Source organism: Branchiostoma lanceolatum, chromosome 1, assembly GCF_035083965.1.
Source record: "Branchiostoma lanceolatum isolate klBraLanc5 chromosome 1, klBraLanc5.hap2, whole genome shotgun sequence".
In the NCBI taxonomy this organism is placed as follows: Eukaryota; Metazoa; Chordata; class Leptocardii; order Amphioxiformes; family Branchiostomatidae; genus Branchiostoma; species Branchiostoma lanceolatum.
In genome coordinates, this window is record NC_089722.1 from 16,795,973 (window position 1) to 16,823,763 (window position 27,791).

The window sequence follows — 27,791 nt, forward strand, 5'->3', positions numbered from 1 at the left end:
CGTTTCAATTCTAACCCTCCTTCCGAAAATCATCATGCTTCCGAATTCAAGGCCCGACCTTTTTGTTGAAATAAATGAGACCAAGTAATGTAATTGATGTCATCATCTCAAAGTGAATAATCATTAGATGACAAGTTTCTTACGAATGTGTATGTAATGTTTGCATGTTGCTCTGTTAATCCCGCTTTATCAATGTTTTTTTACCTCTGTCATGTGCTATTGTTGCTTTTTTTACCCGGCCTTGGATTGGATTAAAACAAACATGTTTAATTGCGTGTTGCAGCCACTCTCACCTTTAATTGTAACAGATACAAGTGACCTCGAAAAAGGGGTTGGAAGTTCATTCTTTAACCTTTTGGTATTTTACTATATCGTACAGGAGGTGGTGACGCATGATTTATACGCTTAGAGAAGGGAAGTCGTTCGCTTCGCACCAGGCACCATCTAGGCCATTTGGAATTAGACATTCCTATTTCAAGGCTTAGTTCAGCCTTTGACAAACGCTTTTCATTCCCCAACAAGGCGACAAATCTTATTTCCTGTTGTGCTAAGATCGAATATATGGGGGCAATTGCGTTTGTGAATGTGTGTGTGTGTGCTTGGGCCCCGGCGGAATATTCCCGGGTTATTATACCACTACTCCTTGCCGCCAAACTGGCATTGCAGGTGGCGTCAGGCAAATTCTAATTACTGACTTTAAATTCAGGTCGGGGTTAAATGGGAGTGCGTCGTTTTAGGGGAGAGACTGCTAATGATACACACGGTTTCTGGGTCATTTGTGGTGGGAATTGGTAATACGTTATGTTTCGTTTTTTTTTTTTTAAATCCCACAAAAGCAGTTCTATTCATTCGTTACCATAGGTACCAATACCAGCTTGAGTAGATGACTCAAATGACCGCATTACCGGTCCACTCTCTACCGCCAAATTTGTCCGAAATGTCCTTGCCGTAAAGTACCCAATCTCATTCCGTAACGTTTTTGACATCCTAAATAAGCCGATGCGGCTGTGCAATGTGCAAGAGGTTGATCCAATTCTGTAAAAGCTTACAGAAACACGCGCCGTTGCATTTTTGTTGGAATTCCGTAGAGACCTGCTTTACGGAAAGAAACGACATTACGACTGTCCAATGTTGTATCTTGCTGTAAAGCTTTTCGTAGAACAGACGTGATATGAATAGAGATAGATTTGGAGGCCTTTCTGTACGGTGTTGTCTTATATTGGATGGCAGCTGCCGAGTACATATGTTTCTATCTTTAGACTCGCTTCGTGCAGTCGGTATCTCCGCAAGCCACCACCCGTCATGCAACGCTCATAGAGAAGTAGACGCTGACGGCAGTTAGCGATGATGCCATCTTCCGGTTTCCGTCCAATAGGAAAGTCGTACATTGCCAAGGACTCGCAGATATAAGCAACCACCCATGCCCTGCTAACCAGTTGCTGAGTGCAGACTGTATAGGTGGCTGTTGCTACAACGGTGTGGATAGAGAAGGATACAGAGGACCAACATGGAATGGGTAGGTGCATTGCGATATTCTCTGGCACTCTTGGCGCTCCTACCTATCGTCAACGCTGCCTTTTACCGCATACGACCACAGTCTACCGGGGTACTGGTGAACCAAACTGTCACACTGTATTGTGCTTTCAACGGCCTGACCCCTTCGGAAGTGGTGAATTGGTACTGGTACAACCCTGAAACGGACGACAAACTGTACCACATTTCTGCCAGAGGCCGAGTTGCCTCCGAGTTCTCCAGACATTCTATCGTGGGGAGTTCACGGCGGGGTGAGTACAACCTGAGGATACGCGATGTCCAGCCTGGCGATGAGGGGAACTACCGGTGTAGCGTCTTCACTGTACGGGACGCCGGCGATGCCAGGCTCACTGTCGTAGGTAAGCCCATGCGCCACAGTATAAGAAAATACTTGTTTCCCACTGATTTGTATTCATTTTGTAAGAAATTCTACTGTTCATTTGTACAGTAATGCTTATCGATTGCAGCCTTGCCCTGGTACGTTATCCGAATTATTAATTCATTCAACTAATCCATCAATTATGAGAACCGCCATAGTTTATTGCAGTCAAAGATCGGCCAATATCTTCGTTTGCTCTGTTCACCTCCCTCTTTAGTCTTATCGACATTCCGCTCGGGTTTCTCCTCTTTGCTGTACCTCAGTTATTGATATGCCACTTAAACACAAGCAAAGAACTGGCTTACGTCGATTGCTTTGACTTTAGTCTACTGTGGGAATGGATACATGGAAAGTGACTTTTATCCTTTTTTAAGATACTTTGAGAGATAACAGCTTGTAAAAAAATATGCCATCATACGGTAACGATACCTTGAGGGCTGGACCACCTGCTATCTATACGCTTGGGAGCAATGTATTGAAGCGTGGATAAGGCAGGCAGATAGCTTAGAGCAGAATCTGCTATTTAACAGTGAAAAGCAGCTGCGGGGTTAACTTTTCAGGGCGGTCGTTATGGGCGCGAAAAGAACTGCGTTGAAAGAACCAGGTGGAGAGGTGGGCCACAGATTGTGTGTCGATTTTAACGATGCTTGCCATGTCAGGGTATAGGGCGGATGATGACGTTACACACAGCAATTATTGGTACTCACGCCGACAAACTCGATGGATACTTACGAGAATGGAGCTCTCAATCTGACTCAACAACTATATTTCAAGACTCTCAATCATCATACGTTACAGCCCGGCGAAGATTACTTTTTAGATATATATTCAGCTTGCTGCCGGCTCTGGTATTTGATGTTGATGATGATGTTAGCTACCTTGCTATCTGCAGCTCTGTGTAATGAATGTACAATGGTATCAATTTTATTGTTAAAACAACACCTACTAAGTCTTTAATGCTTGCCTCTGGTGTTCCTCCCAATACGGCAGCTGGCGCCACGATTCCACAATTTCAACGGCATTAGTCTAAACCTGTGAGGGATGGAGCATTGGGCGCCGGGTAAAAACCATAATGATCGTTATTTTAACGCTTCATGAGCGCAGTATTACCCCCGTTGTCTGAAAGGTCATACAGATTGAAATTAACGGACACAAAGGTCAAGGTGATAGTAATTGTCTACTTGAATTCGAGGCATCCGGGTTGCTTAAAAGCCAAAGATTATTGGGTGGGAGCCATGAGCAACCTTTCGATAAAAATGTTTTAAGTTTGTATGGGGAACGCTCTTTTTTCCTCTCCCGTCACCAGTAACCTCTTTAGCCTTTGAAACTGATCCAGTACCGTTGCTTTAGTTGAACTGAATAGCTCGCTAACTATCTCTGTGAACGCATTTGCATATGTCATGGTACGCTTTGTCAAAACCTCCTTGGAGGGTGCCAGTGTAGCAGTCTGGCAAGCGCACCGCCGAAAGATATGCAAATGCGTTCACAGACATGTTTGGCGTGCTGGCTAGTCCAACTAAGGCAACGGTACCAGATCAATTCCGTAAACTGAAAAGGCTATTGGTGGCGAAAGAGGAACACCCGAAACCTTTTTTCTCCTACAAGCAAGGCTTCATCTTCTTTCCATTTTGCTTTGCGTATGTTAGTTTCTATAATTTGTATTGCCTAATTATACGCAAAAATACTTGTGTCAGCTGTGGTTCAAATTTCCTTGCACCGAGACTTGTTCAGCTTTACTATTGAGATCGTTTTGGTGACGTCATCGATTCCTTGTACAAGGAAACTCTCACATAGCAGAAAACACTGTGTCCGTCTCCTAGATTGACGACGCAATTGGCTCTAAATAGAAGTCTGTCGGTTTTATGCCGCCTTGAGGATGACATTTTATGGGAACCAACTTTATCGAGTAATAAGATCAACACTTTTTTCCTTATCCGTTTGAGTCTTGGGATAAGTTTGGTCAGATGAGTAATTTCATTAAACCGGAAGTTATTGGTAGGGTATCGACATAACGCAAGCAAATTGTCGCCAAGAGTGTAGTATTTCTTCGTGTTAGATGACATATAATCGCTTTTCCTTTGGTACATTTGATCAATAAAGTTATCCCATGCCTTAGAGGCCCAGATATGAAAGGGTGTTTGTAAATTATTGTGACTGAACACGGCCTCATGAACGATAGCTTAGTCTCTCATACGAGTTGTTACCAATTTTGATAGGAATATCCTCTTAATCTAAAATAATATAGACCTGATTCCAAATCACTAACAAAATTACTAGTTCACGTGCAAATAGTAATTTAAATGGCTGTCTTGCAGTTTCCAGAAAGAGATTGCAGATATTTTGCACATTCAAGCTCGTGAACGTATGCACAGTGCATGGATGTGACTTAATCCCTCCAACACAATTTAGGATTTAAGATAACTGACTGGCAATATAACTGGGTGTCCTTGGATGTACAATAAATAAGGACAACTTATGATAGGTTGATGTTTTTAGGAATTGTTGCACAGAAACCAGGACAGTATATCTATCTATATCTCTATATCTATATTCTCGGGATGTATCGCCTTCATCTACTGGAAATTACTGCGTATTATGTGACATCAATCACATGTGGAGCAGTTATCACAGCACGTGGGCCCTAGATCGATATGAAATATGCTTCCGAAGACGACTCGAACTTTGCAACTCCAATTAAGATTTGCCAATGTTTGAACAGATCTGGGAACTCTAAGATGATGCATTACACTCCATTTCCACCCCAAGATGCCTGGCAGATTGGAACTTAAGATGAGATATGCTTTGAGGAAAGGCCAAATATTAACTCAAACATAACACCGATATTGAAATACAACGATGTAGATTAAAACTGGTGCAACGTGGTGTGCATGTCGTAAACATATTGAATAGACGTAATTTTCGCATGGAAAGCAATGGGACGGTACCCAAAACATGTACCCCAAAATCGTTTAAAAACCGATACTAGTGCTGTTAACGCTATTTTACACTAGAGAAAGTGCAGCATATCATTTAATTTTCTGCTAGCAACGTTGTCAGAAGGTTTTAAATGTCAAGCTGCTTTTAACTTCACAGCTATATGAACCAAATAAGTCATGGATTGTTGCAAAGAGTGCGTTTCAAAGAAACCTACAGTAGCAAGTAATGGAAAATAACAGCAGTCGAGGACACGATGAGGTAGCTGCAACAAATCAACTATTCTACCCGCCTGTGCTTGTGAGACTTATCTTGATCCCTTATTCACCTCTAACAGGTGTAACAACATAGAATTCTTCATCTCTGCATGTTCTCTCAAAAAGTGTGGCATTTAATTCAAAGAGTAGGAAGCAATTTGGGAATCTGACAAAAACAAAGTATTATTTATCGAAGAATTTGTGAGAGAGGCGACGCTAAGTCTGCTATGATATAACACCTGCATCCCTGGGGATAAACAAAAGGAATGAATGGTGACAGGGCCTAGTTATCGCTTGCTCACATCAGGCTCTTCGATGTTCATTTCAATTACAGCCACATTCATCTGATATCACGGTGGTCACGTTGCTATGGATCTGTCAGCGTTGTTATGCAAAAGTTTCCCGCCCACAAGCGGGGGTGCCATTAGCCGGGCGGTATAAAATAACAACAACACAAATCTTGCACAAAATAACGCATGATCTGATTATCGCAATAAGAAAAAAATATATGCACACGCAAACTACATTAGTTCGCTTTGAAAATCTGTATAATCTACGAGTTGACCGCGAACACGGCGCTTCAAATTACCCGCGTTTGATACGTGTATGTATAGGTTGCTTTCGGTCGTTGAACTTTGAACCAATGGACTTTTCGGTCTAATTTACGTAGCAAACAATAGTTTTATACATATCTTAGACTTTGGGATCTTTGAATCCAATTTCTATTGAGTAGTTTTTGATGTCTGAGAGATTTTAACTTATTTCGCCAATTTGTTTGGACGTCTTCTCCCATAGTTCCCTATCGGCCCAATAGAATCTTATAAATTTTTTTCAAGATGGCGGCTAGATAGTTGGCTTTTGGACGGTTGTTTTTTTGTCGAATTCTAGCGTTGGGATCGGGAGATATCACCCAAAATACGAATCGCACGCTTTATTTAGAATTTCACGTGGAAGAATGGTTATGTTCTGGAAAGATAATGAGCTTGTCGGTAAAGATCACAGTACTTCGCTAGCGTCTGTTCTGGGGCGGTTAATCCAGATGCAAATGAGTGGGAAATACCTCCATTGTATTTGTCGCCCGGACCAAGCGAGATAATTACCCGCGAATTTCAACTACCAACGAGGCCGCGAGGGTTTGTAGAGACAGAAACCTCGACCAATTTCTAATAAAAAGACGTCTGAACGGTACCATTGGTGATTGAAATACGCGTGGGTAAAATAATGTTAAAAAAAAAAAAAAACACGAATAAGACCCGCAAGTGTGTTATCTGAAGAAACCAGAACATGGCGTCGGAACATGGCGTCGGTTGGAAAACAAAGGAAAATCCAGTTCTGCTGTCAAACAATCACACTCTGATCTCTTCCGTATTTCCCCAGCAGTTATTTTACTCATTGATTTACTCATGCGTATTTTTATACAACGTACATCTCCTTTGTATAGGAATGCACCATTTTTTTCTACCAGTCAAAGCTGCCAGGAAATTTTTAGTGTCAGCACAAGCCGACACATTCGGCATATCAAACGCTGGCGTGTACACTGTTACCACGATGGAATTACGGTCTTTAGACCGCGTTATAGTACAAAAATGACGAGAAGGAGTTTGTTATTAGAAAGAATGCGTTTTTAGATCGGAAAACGTAGGGTGTGATTATTGAGTGGCTGTGTAGGACAGCGCCAGACACGTCGGTACACCAGTTCTTGTCAAACACGCAAATGTATCAAGGTGACTGCTACGTTTTGGGGTCTCTGTATGTGGTAAAATTCAATGTTTTTGTTTACAATGAAAATATTCGACTTCATCTATGAACTATTCGAATTCTATTTGTTAATTTTAAATTTCTGCGTGTAAAGTGAAAGTAATGTCCAGAGTAAAGGCCGGGGTATTGTTTATCATATCGGCGGGTTCTGCGGCGTCTCCGGCGGTTGCGCATATAATCTAGAACCCTCGGCCGGGAATTACGGTGAGTTATGGCGGAAACTGCGATTTCTTGATGGCCTTAGTTTGGGCGTTCTGTGTGGTAGGATAGTCCAAAATATAGCTAAGAAAGAATTGAAACGGTGGTGTCAGTATGAAGCTTGAGAGCGTGGGAATGATTGAAATGAAAGCTGGGGTATTGTTAATGTGTTAACCAGAGAACAATAGAGGCGGAGACAAGACGTGCATTTGAAAAGGACAAGTTCGCGGGCAAAATCCTGCTCGGCTTGGTGCAACCAAAACAAATCTAGTTCCCGCCTGCAAAGGCGTAAACCAATCAGCTACTGTTGCCAGTAGTGACAGGGGTGATTGACATCGATTCCTCATCAATATGCATGCTTTACAAGTGAGGAAAAATCAAGGCCTTTTTGACCACCGTGTATCAATGACGGAAAAAATGTTTTTGCTGCTGCGCATTTGCCATTAACTTCCGATAAAGCAGGGTCCCCAAGTGCTTTTCAAACTAGTGCCAAACTTAGCAGTCCTGATTAACCGAGAGGATCAGGGAATGCACCCTGAGTGGTTTGCCCATAGCTAAATTGTGAACATAACCATTACGTGACCGAATTGCCTATAGACTTCTCAAGTTGTTGGCGAACGTCCTTCAGGGTCTTCGTACAATACGTTTCCAACAGCAAATCGTATAGGGGCATTCTTGTGACAATTGTAGATGTGTCGTACAACTTTCAACTGTCTTGTGACAGAGGTTGTCGTAGATCTTTGTCGGTCGTTGGTTTTACATGGCAAATACGTTGTAGAGCCTAATTCAAACTTATAGGTTCCCGAAAGATGCCAATAATGTACATTATCCTACTTCAATATGTTGGATGCCTTTATCGCTACGATTGTCTGTAAGGATTATACAATCACATTCATATGGCCTGTGACAATTATTAAGAGGCTGTCATATACAGAGTGTTATCTTAAATATCACCTGTGGACAATGATATTTCTGTATATTAACTGACAGATTTGTATTGACACAAGTAAGCTATCACCCACATTTGAGATAACTGACAAAAATAATAAACACCATCTCCTTTTTGGATGGGATAGGTGAGCACTGCACGATGAAGTAATAAAACAAATCACTATTCTGAAGTTTGAAACCAGGCAAATAATTGGATAAATTTTGCTAATATTCTTTTATATTCAGAAGCCCTACGACCTCCTACGACAAGACTTGAGGAAGTGTTTCGGGCTAAGATTCAGGACGTCTGAGGCTGTGCCACATGGCGCCAAGAGTGACCCCAATAAGACTATTTCATATTAATTATCCAAGAGGGGTTGTCGGGGCAGACTGGGACGGCAGACTTGAAATTGTCGCCCAGGAGAAAAGTTTCCATTTTATCATTAAAGACTATTCTTCTTTTAACTACCGAAACCCCACAAGTTATAGAAAAGGGGGGACATTACGTCTTCTATTGCTTAGAAAAGAGAAGTCAAACCCTTCACTAGTTAAAGACAATTACGTTTGTTTAATCTAGTTGTGTCGCTTTTATACCTATTTTGTACCCTGTTCTTTTATGTATGTTATTTGCAATTAGCCTTCCGGCAGGAATTTGCAATAAACTTATTAATTATTGAATGAATGAATGAATGAAAGAACTTTATTGCACGTTCATACTCTGATGAAATAAGTACAGGTCATGGTGACAAGCAGAAGTATAGTTACAGTGATTACAAAACGTGATATCTAACTACATCCAAAGACTAATTAATACTGCTATGTACAGGTTCGATTTCTTCTCGCTTCATAAGGCAGTTGTAGAAGTATGAGCATACAGGGTTTATGAAATATGGTTTGTCTAGTTTCATAAGGCATGCAAATTTTTCTGAGCTATTTAAATAACGAAAACTAGGAAACTTATCTTGTATACAATTAAAGAGGATTTCCTCTCATTATTGTATAGTGTACAATCAACAACAAAATGACACTCATTTTAAGATTCGTGTGTTGTAATTTAACGCCACATGGGTACCCATTCCACTGAGCGGCGCTCCCACTGCCAACTCGATGCTATCTAAGCTGGATTAAATTGTGTAACCCTTGATGTCACAATTGGAATATCATGCAGAATGTAAAAGTATGACTAAAACACAACAAAACACACAAAGCGATTCGTTCTTTATCTTCGAAATTCGTCGAGCGCTCTGGTCAGTTTTAGGTCGCAGATAGACCTAGTGGATTAATGGGGGTATAACCGTATAACCCATCTTTATCCCCGGGGGGGGGGGGGGAACGTTTACCTCACATTTGGCACGCCTGGAAAATAAACGCATTCGACACGGTGTAGCTACATACAAAACTCTTCATCTTGTTATTAGCTTCGTCTCCATTTACTTAAGTCATAATCCTCGTATGCTAAAAGTAGTCTGGGACAGGGACTTCTATGGCCAGGGTATTGCCAAAGAAGGCAAAAATAGAAAACTGTTATATTTATAATAATTAATGATATGAAAACGGTCCCGTTATCAATTGCTATATAACATATCAAGGAGCGACCGAAATAATTCCCACAGAAGATGTCCAAGCACCCTCATGCATGATAAACGAAAAGATGTTAGAAACAGACCCCAATGAATGTAGCAGTGTAGACAGTTTCTCGATATCTCTGCTTACTCATGCACACGTTGTAAGACCTAATGTCTACTTGACCTGTGGACACGCTTCTTATTGGGCCCAGGTGCCAATCATGGAAATGTTGAGTTTTTGTCAGGAAAGACTGATGATGAAAAATCGATTTCCGTATAAGATTCAGCCTCAAAACCTTAGACAGAAGAAGCATAATATTGCTCTCATTCAATTAAAAGAGAAGTATGATATGTCCCTTGCATTCTTGTCTTCAGTCTTTTTGTTGGGCTCATTTTGGGATCTAGATCTGTCCCTTTAATTTGTTTCGTCTTAAAGGGAGGGCAACGTGGCTGACTGTTTTATACCTAGCATGGCAGTTGTACAGAACAAAGCGTTGCAAGGTAGCCTAACAACAATCCGACAAAAAACTACTTATAAATTATATATACTATAATTGTACTATAATAATAACTATATACATACTGTACACCATGCGGGAATCTACCTACATTAGTCAACCGAATGAATACTGGTCTTCCATTAGTCGTCCAACTTTCAGAGATAAGTTTTGGAGGTCCCATATGACGGCAAGATAGAGTATCGTTGCATTGTCGTCCACGTAGGTAGCCACAGGTCCGGTACCTTAATCTTGCGCACTACAGCGTCACCTGGAGGGTTTTCAGGCTTTGTCGTGAAGGTGAAGCGTCGATAAAACATCTGTATCCACCGCTGTCTAAGCCCCGGAGCCCCGCCAGAGGATTGGGATAAATCCCGAAGGATCGTCTCGGTACGAGTGATTTGCTGTTTCTCCTAGTCTTCTTTAATGCTCTGGGCTCTTCTGTCCCAGGCATCACCTGTTGACACTTCTCTTTGGTTTTTCAATGTGTATGATAAGATTACTCCGCGGGTTTTATTGCAAACTGCCAAACAAAATTACAAATGGCTGTCTGTTTGTGACGAGATTGTAGCCTGTTACGAATGTGTCAATTATATGTTCGCCTAGCCTACACTGGTCGCTGGAAAAATAGTAGAAATTGGCCAAATAGACAAATGACATGCCAGATGAGTTAGAATGATATCACATTCACGTGTCATCTACTTTAGACACTAAATTTGATAAAAACGTATGAAAGCTATGATTCTTGGAACTCTGTCAATGGTTTCGAAGTCTCACCAAACCTATAACTTTAAAACTTCCTGAGCAGATATTGACTACTTACTTGACTAGGACAGAATCGGGTCATCCGTTAGAGTCGTCACTGAGAATCTTAATCAGACATCATTATAATTTACTTCACTGATTCATAATCAAGAAACTGTCTCTAAGACATTCGTCATCATAGTATGACCTACATAACCATGCTCTTCATATTTATCACTGTCAAGAACGGGGTCATTCTAAATACCATTAACGTACTTGAGACATATGGCTTATCGGTTGATAAAGCCTTATCTATTCCTTCGCCGCTAGCTTAGCCCGAGGGCTGCCTCAAAAAGATTGATCTTAAGCTTAGGACATGTGTGCACTCTCATGATTTATTGACCCTAGATAACTTTCCAATGGTACTACATGTTTTTCTCAACTAAAAGACTTATATGCAAATGTACCCCCACCGGGGCCCTCTCGTTGCTAGCCCCTGGTTGAAGAAAACATGCTGGAGCTCTGCAGGATTTCCACACCATTTCGTGGCACATTTAGAGTCTCCCAGAATAGGAACCCCGTCTCCTTATGGTGTGCTCTAAGTATTACCATTTTTCCGGCACAGTGCCCATATGATGAACCAATCTCAGAGAGTGCCTATATGTCGCCAGGTAAATGGACCGAGAACATTTTAGAGCCCGCGCTTCAGGATCGTTCCCTTTTTAACGCAAAAGGAAATTTTGTTCTTTTACTAGTCATTGTTCTCTGCAATTACGATGTAGAAGGAAAATATTTTATGACTTATAAAAGATTATTCTATTTTGCAATTGCAAAATTTTCTCTCTTTTGAAACAGTTATATTTATCACACATATCCCTTGCTTATGGTAGTAAATGATGCCTCTATAGTATAGCGTTGAAGACAAATTTGTACGTTGATAAGATAAGAACTTTATGGCACGACAACTGTACATTGTACAAAGCATGGCAACAACTCTTAAACATAATAAAAGATAGAAGTATAGAATAAAACTTAACATTCTAATTATCAATACAAGAAAATAAGGCTTAGCATACTTTTTTGATAAAGTGTTATAATAGAGTGGGGCTAATCATTAGTTTTCCAATGATAAAGTAGTCGTTTAGATATTTACCTATTTTTGCATTGTGGCGGTGGTTGCATTTAAATATATACTCAAAACAGTCTGTAGCATCGAGACTCTTAGAACTTGTTGTACTGGATTTGAGAGATGTGGATAAAATAATACGTAAAATATCATATCTAGAGCAAACCATGATAAAGTGAAATTCATCTTTGATAAATTAACATCACAGCGACATTTTACAAGCTCCGGGCGTTTTTTTTTTTTTTTTTACTTCGGTTTTTGACAGACAAGGACGACGTGGCACTGCACTTAAGTTTCTTTAATTTTTATCAACAGTGCCACGTTCAGATAAAAACATACCAATTCTAATTCTTATACACTTGGGCGAAGTGAAGAAAGTCGTGTAAAGTGCCTTTCCCAAGGGCATAACATCGGTGGCGTCAGGGAGATTCGAACTCGTGATTTCTTGGTTCTGAGTCGAACACCCTGCCGTTACGCCACACGACCCCACTACATTCTCCAGGTGTTTGAAGAATACATGCACGTTTATCTCAACCATGCTTTGAAATTGATGCCTTAAAAAAGAATATTAGAAAGAAAACAATCCATGCATTTTGAGGGGTTATATGTACTTCATTTTACAACTTCATGCTCAAATTGATGGCAAGGCCAGATTGGTTCAGTTCTGGAAAATGTCATGTCTACCAATAGGCGCTCTGGAACGGAATGGAAGTCATCTGTTTTATGGACCAGCAGGCATCTACGGTGTAAATTGTGACAACATCTCTTCTGGACGGATCCAAAACAAAACGCTGACAAAAGGATATTTCTTCGTTCAATTTCCCATCCTGATTGAACAAAAATTGAAATATGCAAAATTCACCATAGAATATTCATACGATGCATATATGTAGTCGTAATGTATTATGTCCAAATAAATGTAGATTTACGGCATTACTGATCAAATTTTATGAAAAAATAATTGCACGGATGAAAGCTGCCTAATGCTGTGTAAGGGCAGGTGTTCTATTTGTTCTCTCTACATGAATAGTCTCAATATTGATATTTTGTAATATAGAATTCATTTCATGAATAGGACTGCATTACTGTTATTGATGATCGAGAGCTTATGGAAAATGAGGGAGAGGAAATAGGCTAGCTACATTATAGTAAGAGCAATGGGAGTAAAGCGCAGGTATTTTTCTCAGTATTACTGTGTGTGTGCGTGTGTGTGTGTGTGTGTGTGTGTGTGTGTGTGTGTGTGTGTGTGTGTGTGTGTGTGCGTGTGTAGAAGACCGACCTGGCTGGATTGCCTTGATATTTAGTAGGTGGGTAGGTCTTGATGAGACCTGGAAATGATTAGATTTTGGACCCCCTAGCAACTTGTTACGGTACTGCAGCGGAACTTCCTGTTTTGATATCTCGTTCACATCGCATAAATCCCCAATGAGAAGTACTAAACTCGCAAAGACGCTGTTTCTTGAGCGATGGATCCTTACAGTTGGCATGGCGTCACAGCCGATGGCAGTGAAGCCAAGACTAACTACGTTATCACAAATAATCCCTGGCTTCTCGAGCTATAGCCACACTCGTCTGTCAAATACACGGGATTCTCAATCTTTTGGGAAAACAAGCAGGGAGCTAATCCCTATGTACAGCGTGACAAATGGTAGATTTTGTCAGGGGGGATCATTTCATCCACTTTGGCCGTGACAAGCAATTTATTATGCATCCCAGGTTATAAAACACCGGCTTGTTACGATACTGATTAAGAACACAGAAGCTTTAGACATCGAGCTTGTTGTACCGCGGATCCAAGTGGACATCAACTCTTAAAAGGGATCGCTTCATCCACTTGCACAGTCAGAAGCCATCCGTTACGTTCAAGATTGCTTAGTTGTGTTAATGATTGAAACCACGAAAGACATTGAGCATTACGTTGTACGGATCCAAGTCATCAGCTTTACAAAAGTTTCTAGGGGATGTAAGATTATTTTGTAACATTATATTTATCGGTCAGCTACTGATGCGCAGGCGCAAGTTTTCTCCAATTCACTATGTTCCTAGCAAGGTCAGAGATCTGTTTCGTAGAGAGTTGGTTGTGGTAATTTCTCAGGAGATGTTGAATGTACTGTAAATAAGTGGTAGGCTGGCGTCATCGTCAGCAGTTTCGTCCCTAACCATGTTTGCTGCTTATTTTACAATCCAGCTTAATCATCTACGTCATTCTAATAGCCCTAACATTGTGAAAAGACTAGACGTCTTAACATTGTGAGAAGACTAGACGTGATATGGGAATAAAGGGCAAGGACGTTGAAGGTCATAGTCTGGACCCTACATTGGAGACTGCCCAGGAACTGCTCAAGTTTGAAATAGCAACCCCAAAGGAATGCAAGTCTGATGCAGTAGTGACGTCAGTAGTGTGGTATTCGCAGAGTTTCGACTTACAGCTTGGCGAGTTGGTTCTGAATGAGATTCAGGTGATCAACTCGACATAGTGTCAAAGGAAATAGGGTTTTCTCTGTTAGAACTAGCTTGAAATTGTTCTAGCACTTCAATTGTCCGGGAAAATTGAGGTGTGACCCAGGACTGCCCCGGTCACCTGCACCACGGAGTTGACTACGTGTGTTATACAGATGAGCACCCCGGGGACCGAGTTTTCTGACTGTGATTATGCAAATCTCCCCAAACTTTTCGTCCCGCATCATCAATCTTTCTTACTCGAGGATAACCAGAGAAAATTGATTTCCCGACTAGCTCTAAAAGCCTTGTCGTCTTGTTGACTGAATGTGCGAAGTGAAAATCGACAATACAGACAGTACTGTCTCTTTTATTTTAATTGTAGATGAGCTGCAATACCAATATATAGTGTCGGATGTAAAATACTTTAATTCCAGACGAAAGCAATTCAATAACGTAAATGAAAATCAAGATATCAATGTGGATGTTAGGATTTACTATCAAAGCTCTCGAGATTGGTTTCGGTAAAGCTGTATGATATTAAAAATAAAGGTTTAAAGCTCTGTGAATATTACTAACAAAAGATGCACAAGATTATAACGTCACCAAAACTGGTGGAAACAATGCAGCTTGAAACGAAGGCTGTCATAACTATAACCATCATTGCAGTCTTAACAACTCATCAACAGTCTCTGTAAGCTACATCTAAAGTCGTCTGCATGTTGTAACGGTAGCTCGAAGTTAGTAGCTAAGATCCTGCCAAAGCTTTACCAAATGAAATAGATGGCGCAGCATTTAGGATAGGGCGCTGGGGACGATCGGTTATTCTTGCAGCTGTCTAAAGGTAACAGGCTTGACACCTCATGTAGGCATGATTGAACACCCTTTGGGCAACACTTTTGAACCTATCTTATAGTATTACACGTATATCGTATTACAACAACGATAAGTGTTTAAGGTATCTTCGTTTCTATGTCGACGTGCGTGGCGGTTTGATGTTCATTTCATTACTCTTGGCTCTGGCTCCAAAATGTATGGTTTTGTCTAATGGTACGGGTGTATTAACACATGACTTACTTAGACTAAGATCCTCTAGTGCCAAGTAGCACATCGGGCAGCAAGCTTCCTCCATTCAGTGTAGTTTTGGGCCAGGACTTCTGCTCCTTTCATGGTAATCCCCAGTTGTTCAAGGTCCTTCTGTAGCATGTGTCTCCATGTAAGTTTGGGTCTTCCCCTTTTTCGTTTCCCTTTGTCGGGTTTTCATTTTAGCGCTGTTTTTGCACATGACAAGGGATGATTCAACCATACTGGCTATATTGATGAAGGTTAGACATCTAGGTAGTAAGAGAAGCCAAAAATAGTTACTCAAGCAACTGGATAGAATTTTGAAAATTTTCAAGATTTTATCCAGCTGCTCGAGAAATGTTTTTGGCTTATCATACTGGATATTATTCTATTCACCTCAGCTTTATTCGTAGTCGACTAGTCTGTAACGAACCATATAGCCTTGAGAATCTCTATAATGGCTGTAATCCATCTAAACGTCTAAAATATTCCGTGCCGCACAACGTAACAATAGAGATCGTTCACTGCGTTGGTGGACTTGATTTGAAAAATGGACAGTATAACAACAACGAGATACCCATTCAATCACATAGGCCCTAGGCCCTTTCAGCAAATATTTACTCGAGGCGCGCATGACTTGATTATTGGATCCCCAGTTTCTCTACGCGATTTGTGTTTACAGTTTTCACTGATATGAATTATAAATACGTTGGTTTGAAACAAAATATCATTTTGTCTCATCAAAATTCATTCTCATGGTTCCAGCATTTGAAAAATATGTATTTTGTGACTGAAACATCAACGCCGCCTCAGCGGGTGCATTGTGTGCTTCAGATTGATAAACGATATCTTTTGCACAACAGCAGCTGTGAAACTGGATTTTGCTAGCCAAACACAAAAACGGGACGTTACAACGCGAGGATTACTCGCACTTAGAAAACTCGTATTGTAAGCCACTTAGATATTGACTCGGTGGGGAGTACTGGTGAGTTTACATGTGAATGATGGATGGTTGAGGTTCCCATAATTCCTTTTGCCGCGCATCGCAGCAGGGAAAGATTACACGAGTCTTCGGAGGGGGCTGAAGGAGAGTGTAATAACAAGATACACGTCTTATCATTATTTCATTCAAGTCTACAAAGATGTATGGTTTGCGGCAAATTTTCAGAATATGGGCTTTGGAAACTCAGTAGTGTGAAACTGATGCCAGGGAAGATGCATTGCCTCTTAACGAGAGAATGAGAAACAAAATGATCTTTATTGCAAATGTACGATGATGCAGAAACAAAGTTTAACATTTTTACAACTTCACGATAACGGTGTACTGACCATGCCATAAGCCTTAAACTAAGGTATCAATCCAATTTAATCAAGTTGATGCCCAAAACTGGTTCGAAAACGATAAACAAACATATCATGATTGCAGAGATATGATTATGCATATCAACAAAAGCTCTACATATCTACCAATTCATAATAACGGTACGCGGTATATGGACTAAGCCATAAGCCTTAAATAGATTTATCCATCCAATATTAATGTAGCAAATTGATGCCAAAAGCTTGTTATCCAGACTGACATTCCATAAAGGTGCTTTGTTTTTATCATCCATACTGTATCCTTTTTGGTTTGTTATTGTTAATGATTTATTTTTCGGAAGAAATATGTTCATCTGAAGCTGTTTTAGAATGAACACTGATAATTCCTAGTTCTTTTGCCAAACTTAATAACATTTTTGGCTTCTGTGTTTACAATACAAATAGCAAGTTATTGCAATGTCATACTGAATGGGCATACATGCTGCGCCCATGCACATTTTATGACTACACTAAATATCAACCCCTTACAGCAAATGTTGTGGTGATTAAACCACGTCTCAGCAATGTGTCGTTTATTCTCAGATGCGTTGGCCTCTCCACCAAGCATAGCGGGGAACCGCAAATTATACAACGTGGGTGAGGAGCTCAGACTTAAGTGCCGCTCGGAGGGAGGGAAGCCATTAGCCCAGCTAAGGTGGTACAATGGTACCAAGTTGTTGAAGCCAACCGAGGAAGTCAAGCGGACAGAACCCACCGGAGACTCCGTAGAGATAGAGCTCCACGTCCTTTTCCTGACGAAATGGGAGAATGGGGCGAACATCACGTGCTTGGCCGATCAGGGGGTGCCCGGAGTGTCACCATCGCAAACCACCTCCGTACAGCTACAAGTGTTATGTAAGTAAGCGGCACTTTGAAGATATGCTACCCACTTTTATTTGTGAACGAGTCGTAGAAAATGTGTGGAAAACATGAAGGACGACACAAACTCTTGACCTGACAAAAATGTGCGCAGCATTTACACAGAATATCGATCGTCCTTCACCACTTTATTGGCTGCTCCCTTCCATACCCACGTAGGGACATGCTAGTTCCTTGATCATAAACTGTGCCCTGGAAGCAGACAGTATCTGCACATCCACTGGGTACAAAATAGTTGCACGGTATGTTTCTCTTGTGGACATAAAACCAGGTTTTGTGAAAACCCTAGGCCTCTGGTGGAAAGAATGAAATGCAAATAATTGGAGCAACTGTAACAAAGTATATACATCAATATGGTGAATGATGGGCATCGACACCTTTCCTATATGAAAAAAAATCATGTTCATAAAAGAGTTATCAGACTTTGTACATTTGGGCCTCTCAGTCTGTCGTATTTGCCAACCGCTGGGCAATGCCGTCAACCACTTAATTTCGTTCCACAAGCTCAACGTTCCGAACATCTCTCTCTCTTCAGTGAGAACTTTCGCCTGAATAAATACGTTAAATTACCCGTTGACATCTTCTGCACCAAATGGAAAGATAAGTTATCGTTTCCCGACACATTTCGCAAGTATTAAAAAGCAGTGGCAGCTAGCTGTCACTTTGTAGAGGCAGACGCTGTTATTTCTGTCAAGAGATAAAAACGAGTGACAGTAACATGGCATTGATGCGCTCGTGCAGATCCTCCGGCCGTCAGCGTGCCAGAAAGGTCTGTTGTCGCCCTGGAGGGGAGTAACGTAAGTCTGAGCTGTCTGTCTGATGGGAACCCACCTGCTGGCGTCACATGGAGGAGAGACGGAGCGGTCCTTCCGCAGGATGCGATAATAAGGTGTGGGCAAGATTGCGAAATCGGCTATTTATCATAAAAGGTACTCTACGCTCGTTCTCATTTAAATGTACACATTTTGTAACGTCCGTTACCGTTTGAAGTAAGACGTTTCTCACATTAAGATATGCCATATGCAAGGTGCCAAACTGCCATTTTTATGAGCTAGCAAAGTTTTAAGTCGTCATAAAAACGACAGTTTGGCACCTTATATGTGGTATATCCTAATGTCAGGAACATCGTACTTCAAACGGTAACGGAAGTTACAAAATGTGTACATTTAAATGAGAACGAGCGTCTAACGTTACAGCAAGTAAAGAAATGTTCATAAACACAGCCATTACGATAAAATACACCAATGTTCACAAAATTACGTGTTGCATTACTGTCAAGTTAAGCCATAATAACGGTGAAACATACTGCTGCTAAGCCTTGAGGCCGTATAGATGCACAAAACACGACAAAATACCGCTGTATCATCATCACTCGTTGCAAGGACAGACATGTCCTGCATTGAAAAGGAACGGCTTTCATTTGTACTTCATGTCATCTTAAGCAGATCTACGTAAAAAGGGTGGTGACCTATTTGTCAATTTGTGGGTTATCGACCTGCCGTATTTCTAGGAACCTATGGGCAGCTGTTATGAACTAATCAAATCCCAAAATAACTTGCTTCTTAGCGCTTTCTTGGCGATATTAAACAACAAACCGCTTCCACACTAAGCTCTTAATGCTACTAGGTCTGGCTTAAAAGCCTACAGAGACAGTGTTTTGTGAATCTTCACGGCCTTTTCTGTCAGCGAAAAGCCTTTCACTTCTCCCATTCTCGTCCAACCATTCAGGAACTCGTCGCTGTTGATACCGCGGGTGTCCCAAGCAGCCGGCGGCTCTTACGTGTGCGAAGCCGATAATGGGATCGGGCCGACTGGGACCGGACAAATCACCATGGAGGTCATATGTAAGGCAGACATCCATTCTATCGATGCCTTCCCTATCTTTGCCATCAAGGGCACTAAAAGCTACCGCTGACCAGACGAGGGTTTTGTGATGTTAATGGTTTCACCGCATGGCAACTATAGAAGTATCCATTAACACTAACGTGATGCATGGATTGTCTTATCCTACAAGATTTCCCGTATCAGGGGGATTCTGGAACGTTTGAAAATATCCATTAGGTCTTTCCTGGTGGAGGTCATCAGGCCCTTGTTTTAAGTCTTACACATAGGCTAATTTCCATCAAAAAGTGTTAATGTGACAACTGCTTAATGCAGGTACAAATCATAGGATTAGAGGGCTTAAGTATCTAATGTACCTTGTTTGTATGCAATTGAAACGTGTATGCCATGGCGTGGCATCTATTACCTTTGAGAGCCCTGTTGCTGAGAAACTATTCATTAAAAGACGTGTATGTATATATTTTGTCTTATGCGACCCAGAAAATAGGTTGATACTGAAATTCAAAAGTTTTTTCTCAAAAGATTTATGACTGCAAGATTACACATTATCTTAAAACGTTAAAATCCAATTTCAATTTTGCTTTACCGAAAGTACTTTGGTTTACGGGTCTCTATCTTGGTAATCGAAGACATCGCACCCAAATAAGATGTGTCAACGGGCACTGTAATTATAAGTAACAGAACCGTGCGTTTGGTGATTTAGGCTAGAGAATATCCCGACGATCTTTCCATCCTCACCAATTCCTTTCTCGTTACTCTATTAGTTCCACCAAAGATAAAGCCGACCTTTGACCAGGAGATAAGTGTTCTGTATGGACAAGACGTCTTCACCGTGGAGTGTTCGGCGGAGGGAAATCCCAAACCGGGTGTGAGTTGGCGGCGGAGGGATACATACCAGCCATACGACAACCCTTTGACCTTGTCTCCGTTGAATTATCAGACGGAAGGAATGTATGCCTGTGTTGCGAAAAGTAAAGGATTTTCCGAGATCACGAGAGAAACGTATATTAACGTTATAGGTAAGCAGTTAAGCTTAATGCATTATCCATATCCACGTTATCATTAGAATAGGAAATAACTAGCGACAGGATGACACAGAAAATTGATGGATTTTTCGATGGATTAAGATTTCAACTTGTATAGGTAGTTACTGGTACGAAAAAAATTGAAGCTGGAGTTATGATAGGTACCACATGCATACCATAATGAGTATTACATTTTGGATATTTGGAGTTTCTTTTAACACAACCAGGAATCTCACCTGCTGACGTTTCGGTGTATGTCAGACACCTTCTTCAGAGCTTCTGAGTGGAGTACTGCTTCTCACCGCTATAAGTAGCCGATGTAGGTGCCGCTTTTGCGGCGAGGACACAATCCCAAACGTGGCTGAGCTTGTCTCCCCCCTCGTCCCGTTTCATCACTGGTGTTGACTTCCTGATCCATACCGCCTCCTGAATCCAACGGATGCGTCTGTTGTCCTCTCTCTCTCTGTTTCAATCCACGTTTGGGATTGTGTTATAGCGGCGAGAAGCAGTACTCCAGTCAGAAGCTCTGAAGAAGGTGTCTGACAGACACCGAAACGTGAGCAGGTGAGATTCCTGGTTGTGTTAAAAGAAACTCCAAATGCCCTATGTTCTACTAACCTGACGAAGTATTACATTTTGTCTTTAAACACCAGGCCGACCAGAAGTTGTGAGCGAGCCTGCTTCAGTATCAGCCACAGGGGGAGACACAGTTAAACTCACCTGCACAATAGCCTCTGACCCTTTACCCGATGACGTCATCTGGGAACTATCGGAGCATGATGGGAAAAAGATGGAGTTCCGAACCGGTAAAACTGGACAAATCTCCGTTACAAAAACCGTTATCACGGCAAACAGAGTACACAGTGCCTTAGTTATCACGTCAGCGGAGTCTGCGCACACGGGAGAGTACGCCTGCACAGCCGCCAACATGTTCGGAAAGGATAGGCAACAGTTCAGTGTATACGTCACAGAAGGTGAATGATGTCAATGCTTTTTCCGACATTGAAACCGTGAAAGAATTCTCAATACATTTACTCAGCAATTGTGCCTAGAGTGAGCCGTCTACTTAGTCATAATTCATAAACAAACGTAATGTTACAGTGCTAAATGCCAGAAATTACATGGACGACACTGCACGGATATCTGGATTTACCAATGGTGGTAAATGCCGGGTAAGTCTGGTAAATAAGTAACCTTTACCAGACTTACCCTGTACTTACCACCGTTGGTAAATCCCGATTTTCGTGCAGTGCGACCTAGCTACGGATCATCCCTATTTGCTGTGTTCATAACCTCGTAAATGATTATCATTTGAGCAGTATGTTTTATTGATACGTGCCCCCTTTTCCACTTTCGCAGGTAGTTCTGATGTTCTGCTAGTTGCTGCAGTCACCATCGGAGTCGTACTGGGGATTGTATTTGCCGTACTTATCGTACTGTGCCTTAGAGCGAGAAAGATACCAATCTGTTGCTTCTGTAAGTCACCGTTCCCTAAATAACTTTACGGCTGACGTTATCCTCTAGACATTCAAAGAATGCATGGATAGAATATTCGACAAGAATCTCTGGCCTCTATTTGTGATGCGTTTGGGGCACCAGTATGAATCTGTCAAAACCTTTCGAGCATTTTATGTGTTTTGATATCGTTAAGTTGGCTGTTGTGTGTCGTAACTCATAGGCTTCCTCGCTCAGGAGATTCTCTAAAAGGTTTCAAGAGTACATTGGGAACAATCTTTTCTTTTAAAGCGCTCCGCTCGGGGATAGGCAAACGATTTGTGAATGTTCAATTGTTATTACAGCTGAGAGGGGGACAAGGACGTGTGCGTTGAGTCCATGTTGTTCCAGATCTAATGACGGTTTTACCACGAAACCACCTCTCGACGCAAGGTAACCTCGGATATCAAGGACATTGATATGACATAAACGCATCAACAATCGCATCAACAAACGCATCATGTGAACAAACGCATCAGCAAATGCATCAACAAACGCATCAACAAACGCATTAACAATCGCATCGTGTTAACAAACTCATCAGCAAATGCATCAACAAACGCATTAACAAACGCATTAACAAACGCATCAACAAACGCATCAACAAACGCATCAGCAAACGCATCAGCAAACTCATAGACAAACGCATCGACAAACGCATCGACAAACAACATCAATCTAATGTGCATTATATTTACTGCAGCAAAAGGGCTACTTATGAAAATCTATGACACATTATCTCTCGTTTAATGGTTGTAGTGATCCTGATCCGATCTGTACATCTTTAAACTACATTATTCTAATCTTTAGCCACAAGCTACGTTATTCTTATGGTTGTACATACACGGAACAGAAGTGATTTCAATATTTAGCTTGACAATGCATATGTCATATATCGTTATTGTTATCATTCTAGCTTGAAGATAACACAAGATCTGACAGCCACCCTAGAGCTGCAGAAACTGAATGGTGTATCCAAACAACGGTCTACTATCAGTCTGGATACTGTTGGTCTATCTAGCCAATGTAAGTCATTTATTGTCGACACAATCTTTGATAGCTGTGTGTGTTTTTTTCGTTATCTAAATCTGCCTTGTAATATTACCGGGATATTCATCAGATGAGTTTCATCGATCGGCGGTTTAACTTGTCAGAGATGACGTGCTGGAGGATTGGTGATTTTATCCCTTTCCAATGAGACACGAAGCATCTTCCTTATATCAGGACAGTTCTTCTTAATGGGCTAACATTTCCTGAAAGTCTGCACGCACGTCAACGATACACGGGGAACAGTCCATGGTTAAGGAAGATATACAATGTAGAAAAAGTATAGAGACATCGCTTTTTAGTGATGACATTTAAATGGAGCATACGATAACGTGGGAGAATAATCAAATAGACCGCTTGGATATGTTTCTTGGAATACAGCTCAACAGTCCAATGACTAAGCGATTCTGATAAAACCGGTACCATAACTCAATGGAGTCCTAGTAGCTATATTTTAAAGCCAAACCTACTAGTGCTACGTAGTGGTACTGTACCGTAAAACTGATTAGGTAGAGGTCCAAAATACCAGTACTGTACCGATACAAATTTACACCAAGTATATGTGCTTATTTTGTGACTGATCTCCTGACCTCATGCAACACCAAACGTGACCAAAGTGACACCTTGGAACAGCATAACAAATATGCAACAGATCATTCAGGCAGGCCGGAAGTTTTGATAGCAAGGCCAAGGGAGTTTGGCGGTAGGAAACCTAGTTATGTTCATTGAAATAAGTTGAAAACAGTTTATTGATGTTTCTGTTATTCTTGATGAAGTTCAGAAGAACACATGTTAACTTTTCAAATTGTTCAGGTACAGCTACAGATCCAGGTCCGATCCTCTGTACCGGTACCGGTACCTGTACCTGATGGTACGTTTAGGTACGCAGCACTAGAATCTACCCAACTGTCTAATGACTTTGATTATCTTATGGATTTGTGTTCTAGTGAGTACACGCAATCAAGACTACATGTAAAGTCTCTTCTTTTCTGAGAGTATATTTTTCATCAGTTCCAGAGGCAAAGAAGTTCGAGTATGGAAGTCTGAACACACACAGAAGAGGATACGTAGAGGATACCAAGTACCAGAGACACTGTCCGTACTACATTGGAGAACTTACACTCAGACAGGAGAGTAAGGTATTTAAGCCTGGTATTTAAGCCTGGCGTTTGTGAGGAGGCACTTCACATTCTCTAACGTAATGCAGTCCTAAGAAAGGGGCAGAGGAATATAGTTTAATTGTGTCAATTGTATATTTTACTGACGTGTGGACAATATCTGCATATGAAGGTTGTTTGATTAAACTTGTGTGCGTGATTAAAACGCCCACGCCACGCCTACACAGCTCGCACGTTTCTGAGAATAGAAAAATTACTTCTCGCCGAAATTTGACAGGTATTCACCAGCTGTTCGTACAAAGAAGCAATCAGAATTTCCAATTCATGTTGGACATAAACTTGGTTGACAGGTCCTATGAGCTATTGGCGATAAACTATATTTCAGGACGTCTACGTCAATATTGCCTTTTCTTTTTCTATGTAATATCAGACTCAATCTAGGCAGTAGTATTTCAAAGCCTACCACACATGTACAATAAAGATTTTCGATATTTTTTTGCTGATCATGTATGGAAAGGAACAGGCATAGGTCATGAAATGTTCTTGGTTCACCTCTGATTTTGCTAGTCGACACTGGGTGAACTCAGTATTGTGTTCTATGAATCGTGGTTATCGAGTCTTCGGCATTATGAGCGTATACATGTATGTTGCTTCTCATTGATTCAAACAGTGAACGTTATTTCATATATATATATATATATATATATATATATATATATATATATATATATATATATATATATATATATATATATATATATATATATATATATATATATATATATATATTGAATAGTTTGAATGGATCTTGTTTGGAAAGGCTAATCGATTTAATGAATTCCAGTTGATATCCAAGGTGTTATTATCTTCGCCGAGAAGATCATGTTTTCGGTTACTCCAGCTGTTTGGTGGGTCTGTATGTATGTCAAGGGCATAACGTAAGAAACCTTTGATGGATCTTAATGATTTTCGGTAGGTGTGTAGTGGTCTTGCAAGGGAAGGTCAAGTTCGAAAATGGTTCACCTGGCCTTTTCCAACAGTACTGCAGCGGACTTTGCATTTTTGTGTGTTTGTATGTAGTAAAAAAAAGTGACGGAAACGTTAATGGATCTTCATGATTTTTGATTGTCTATACAATTTTTTTAGTCAAGAAGAACAAGCCTCCACCATAACTCCCCAAAGATCCTTCAGTCCCAACTGCCATTTTCTGACAAGACATTAAGAAGGAAACGCAATGAACGCGAATACCACTTGAAAATGACAATACACAAATTGCTGTTGCCTGGAAGCTACGCAAGTCATTTTGTAACGCAGCATGCCAATCATTGAACTGCCAACATAAGACAAATATTCCATTGTTTCTCAACAGAATTTGATACATTCCATTCTATAGATAAATTCAAATACATTCTAGAAGACAACCCTTACTGTGCACAAATGGGTAAATATATCAAAGAGTGTTTAGATCTTATAACTAGTAGTGTAAGTGATAGGTTAAACTCGACATGTTGAAGTATTCATATACTTGTACGTAGGTTAATCATTTTGTATCACATTGTCTGTTGTTTGCATGTATAGTTGTAGAAGACGTTGCGAAAGTCGCTGTACTTTTGTTGTGTCTATAATGATGTCTGTATGATTCTTTCTGTTGCTTACCAGCGTTCGTCATCTTGGAAGAGGAAACCCAGTAGTGAGGGGGTTGTGGAGTCGAGAAAAGTTGATACAGGGAGTCTTGATGTCCGGTCTACAACGGACTGCCAACACCACACACGGATAGTGTAACGATACGTCCGTCACGGCTCGTATATGTATAGTGCAATAAAGGTGAGAATTACATCTTAGATATGGTTTTGTCCATAGAATAGGACCGTAGACGAAAATGAAACCTTTGTGGAAGGTCGAAGTATAATGCAGATAGCGATTCTTAAAAACCTCACACATATTTTACAATTATTTTACAATATTTTGCAATAGAACACGTAAATATTCGCCAATGATAGCTGTCAAGAAGTGCAATAGCTATGATATCAAGTAGCGTCGAGCATTATGCTGATTGATGTTATTTCTTTACTCGCCATTAACACTATAAACTATCGCAATGAATGCCGATCAATGTGTTGATGAAGCAAAAGAACCATATCCCACACCTACAATAGTTGTTTTGTTACAGTCCTCCTTGAACCGTATTCATGTTGAAATTTATTTGGACATAGTTTACTTGTTATCCAGTAAAATCCTTTCCATGTTTTCTATCTTAGGCCACACCAATCTAATTTCTTGGTTAACGGATTTTTTGGGGTTAAAGTTTTAGCACGAGAACATCATGAAAACAGAAGGCTGGGGTGAAAACTTGCACCTGACCCTGTTCACCCCCTGAAACTTTCCTCTGAGATTCTGTTTTCATGTTGATTTTCCAATCTAGCTTTGTTTTAAATTCCGTTAACCAAGAAATCAAATTGGTGTGGCCTTATGCCCTATTTTACATTCAGATTGAGCAGTCAGGAATAAGTTATGGCCTCACTGTGGTGGATGTGCCCGGGAGTTTGAACCACCTCACGGTTGCTTTTATGACTCTTTCTTACCCAGGTGACGTGGAATCTGATTGATGAGGAGTTCAGGTGGGACTTATTTGCCTTGTGCGGCAGAACTGATTTATAGGTCATCCAAGATGAGCCCGGGATATGAATAGTTCAAGGTCAGGGTAATTACAAATTTTCCGTACCATTTCTCTCGACCTTCATTGACTGCAATCTTTAAGGGTTACGGCGTAAGACGGTGATTGATCGTAGGGCACTTTCTCAAGATCAAGACTGTGGATGATTCTTGAAGTTGGTCCATGGAGCATCCCCTGGATGTAGATACGAGACGAAGAGGATGGCATCCTGTAGCTGGGCGAAAATGGGAAGATACTGGGAAAAAGACTAGACTTAGACTAAAGAATAGAACACAATCTGTTGTCTTTGTTTTTCACCTCAGTGTCTTACACATTCGTGATCTGCATTTATTTACAAGAACTTAGTATATATTGGATTCACTTGTACAAAAGTCGTTTAAGAAACTCCCCGTGAATATAGGAATAAATCACTCTCTTGCAATCTAACAGGATAAAAGACAACTACTTTTACCCACTATTGATACAGATGTACGAAGTATAAATTTCAACATATCAGAAACATAACAGGTAAAGGTGTCTTGTGAATAAACCTTTTTTCATTAGCAACGTAAATATCTGTTATCTATATTAAACAGACACAGTGATGTCAGATTGCTATTCAAGTTTATAGGTTTTATGTTTATATGTATCATACAAGGATTATATCATGAGACAGAAAGAGTAGTACTGAATATGTCATATACCTTATCTAACAGTATCATCTTGTGCGAGCATTTATGTATAAAATTTCCTTATCGGAGAAAATTTCTTTTATCTAGCCACGTGATACTTTCCCCTGTGGCGTTAGAGTTCCAATATGTGATAGCGGTGATATTTGTATATTGACAAAGACGTAAATCTAGGTAGGAATATCAATATTTTTGTACCTTATCATATCATGTTTGATCGACGTATACGAGTGAATAAAACTTTTCAAACTCGTCTTGCT

General features: G+C 40.6%; 1 protein-coding gene across 1 annotated transcript; it reads left to right on the top strand.

Moving 5' to 3' along the window:
* Positions 1–1,300: 1,300 nt before the first annotated feature.
* On the top strand, positions 1,301–27,783 carry LOC136438145 (kin of IRRE-like protein 3). The gene is made up of 12 exons (XM_066432873.1): positions 1,301–1,892; positions 17,328–17,639; positions 18,405–18,552; positions 19,392–19,507; positions 20,270–20,524; positions 21,184–21,504; positions 21,890–22,006; positions 22,330–22,417; positions 22,941–23,050; positions 24,083–24,210; positions 25,849–26,013; positions 26,776–27,783. The coding sequence occupies exons 1-11, from the start codon at positions 1,508–1,510 to the stop codon at positions 25,969–25,971; spliced, it is 2,103 nt and encodes a 700-aa protein (XP_066288970.1). The 5' UTR covers positions 1,301–1,507; the 3' UTR covers positions 25,972–26,013; positions 26,776–27,783.
* Positions 27,784–27,791: the final 8 nt, after the last annotated feature.

Excerpts from the sequence above, each read along its gene's own strand:
- LOC136438145 (XM_066432873.1), top strand. The coding sequence starts at position 1,508 with ATGGAATGGGTAGGTGCATTGCGATATTCTCTGGCACTCTTGGCGCTC. Across the intron at positions 1,893-17,327 it reads TGCCAGGCTCACTGTCGTAG|ATGCGTTGGCCTCTCCACCA; the intron begins GTAAGCCCATGC and ends GTTTATTCTCAG. Across the intron at positions 23,051-24,082 it reads TGTTGGTCTATCTAGCCAAT|TTCCAGAGGCAAAGAAGTTC; the intron begins GTAAGTCATTTA and ends ATTTTTCATCAG.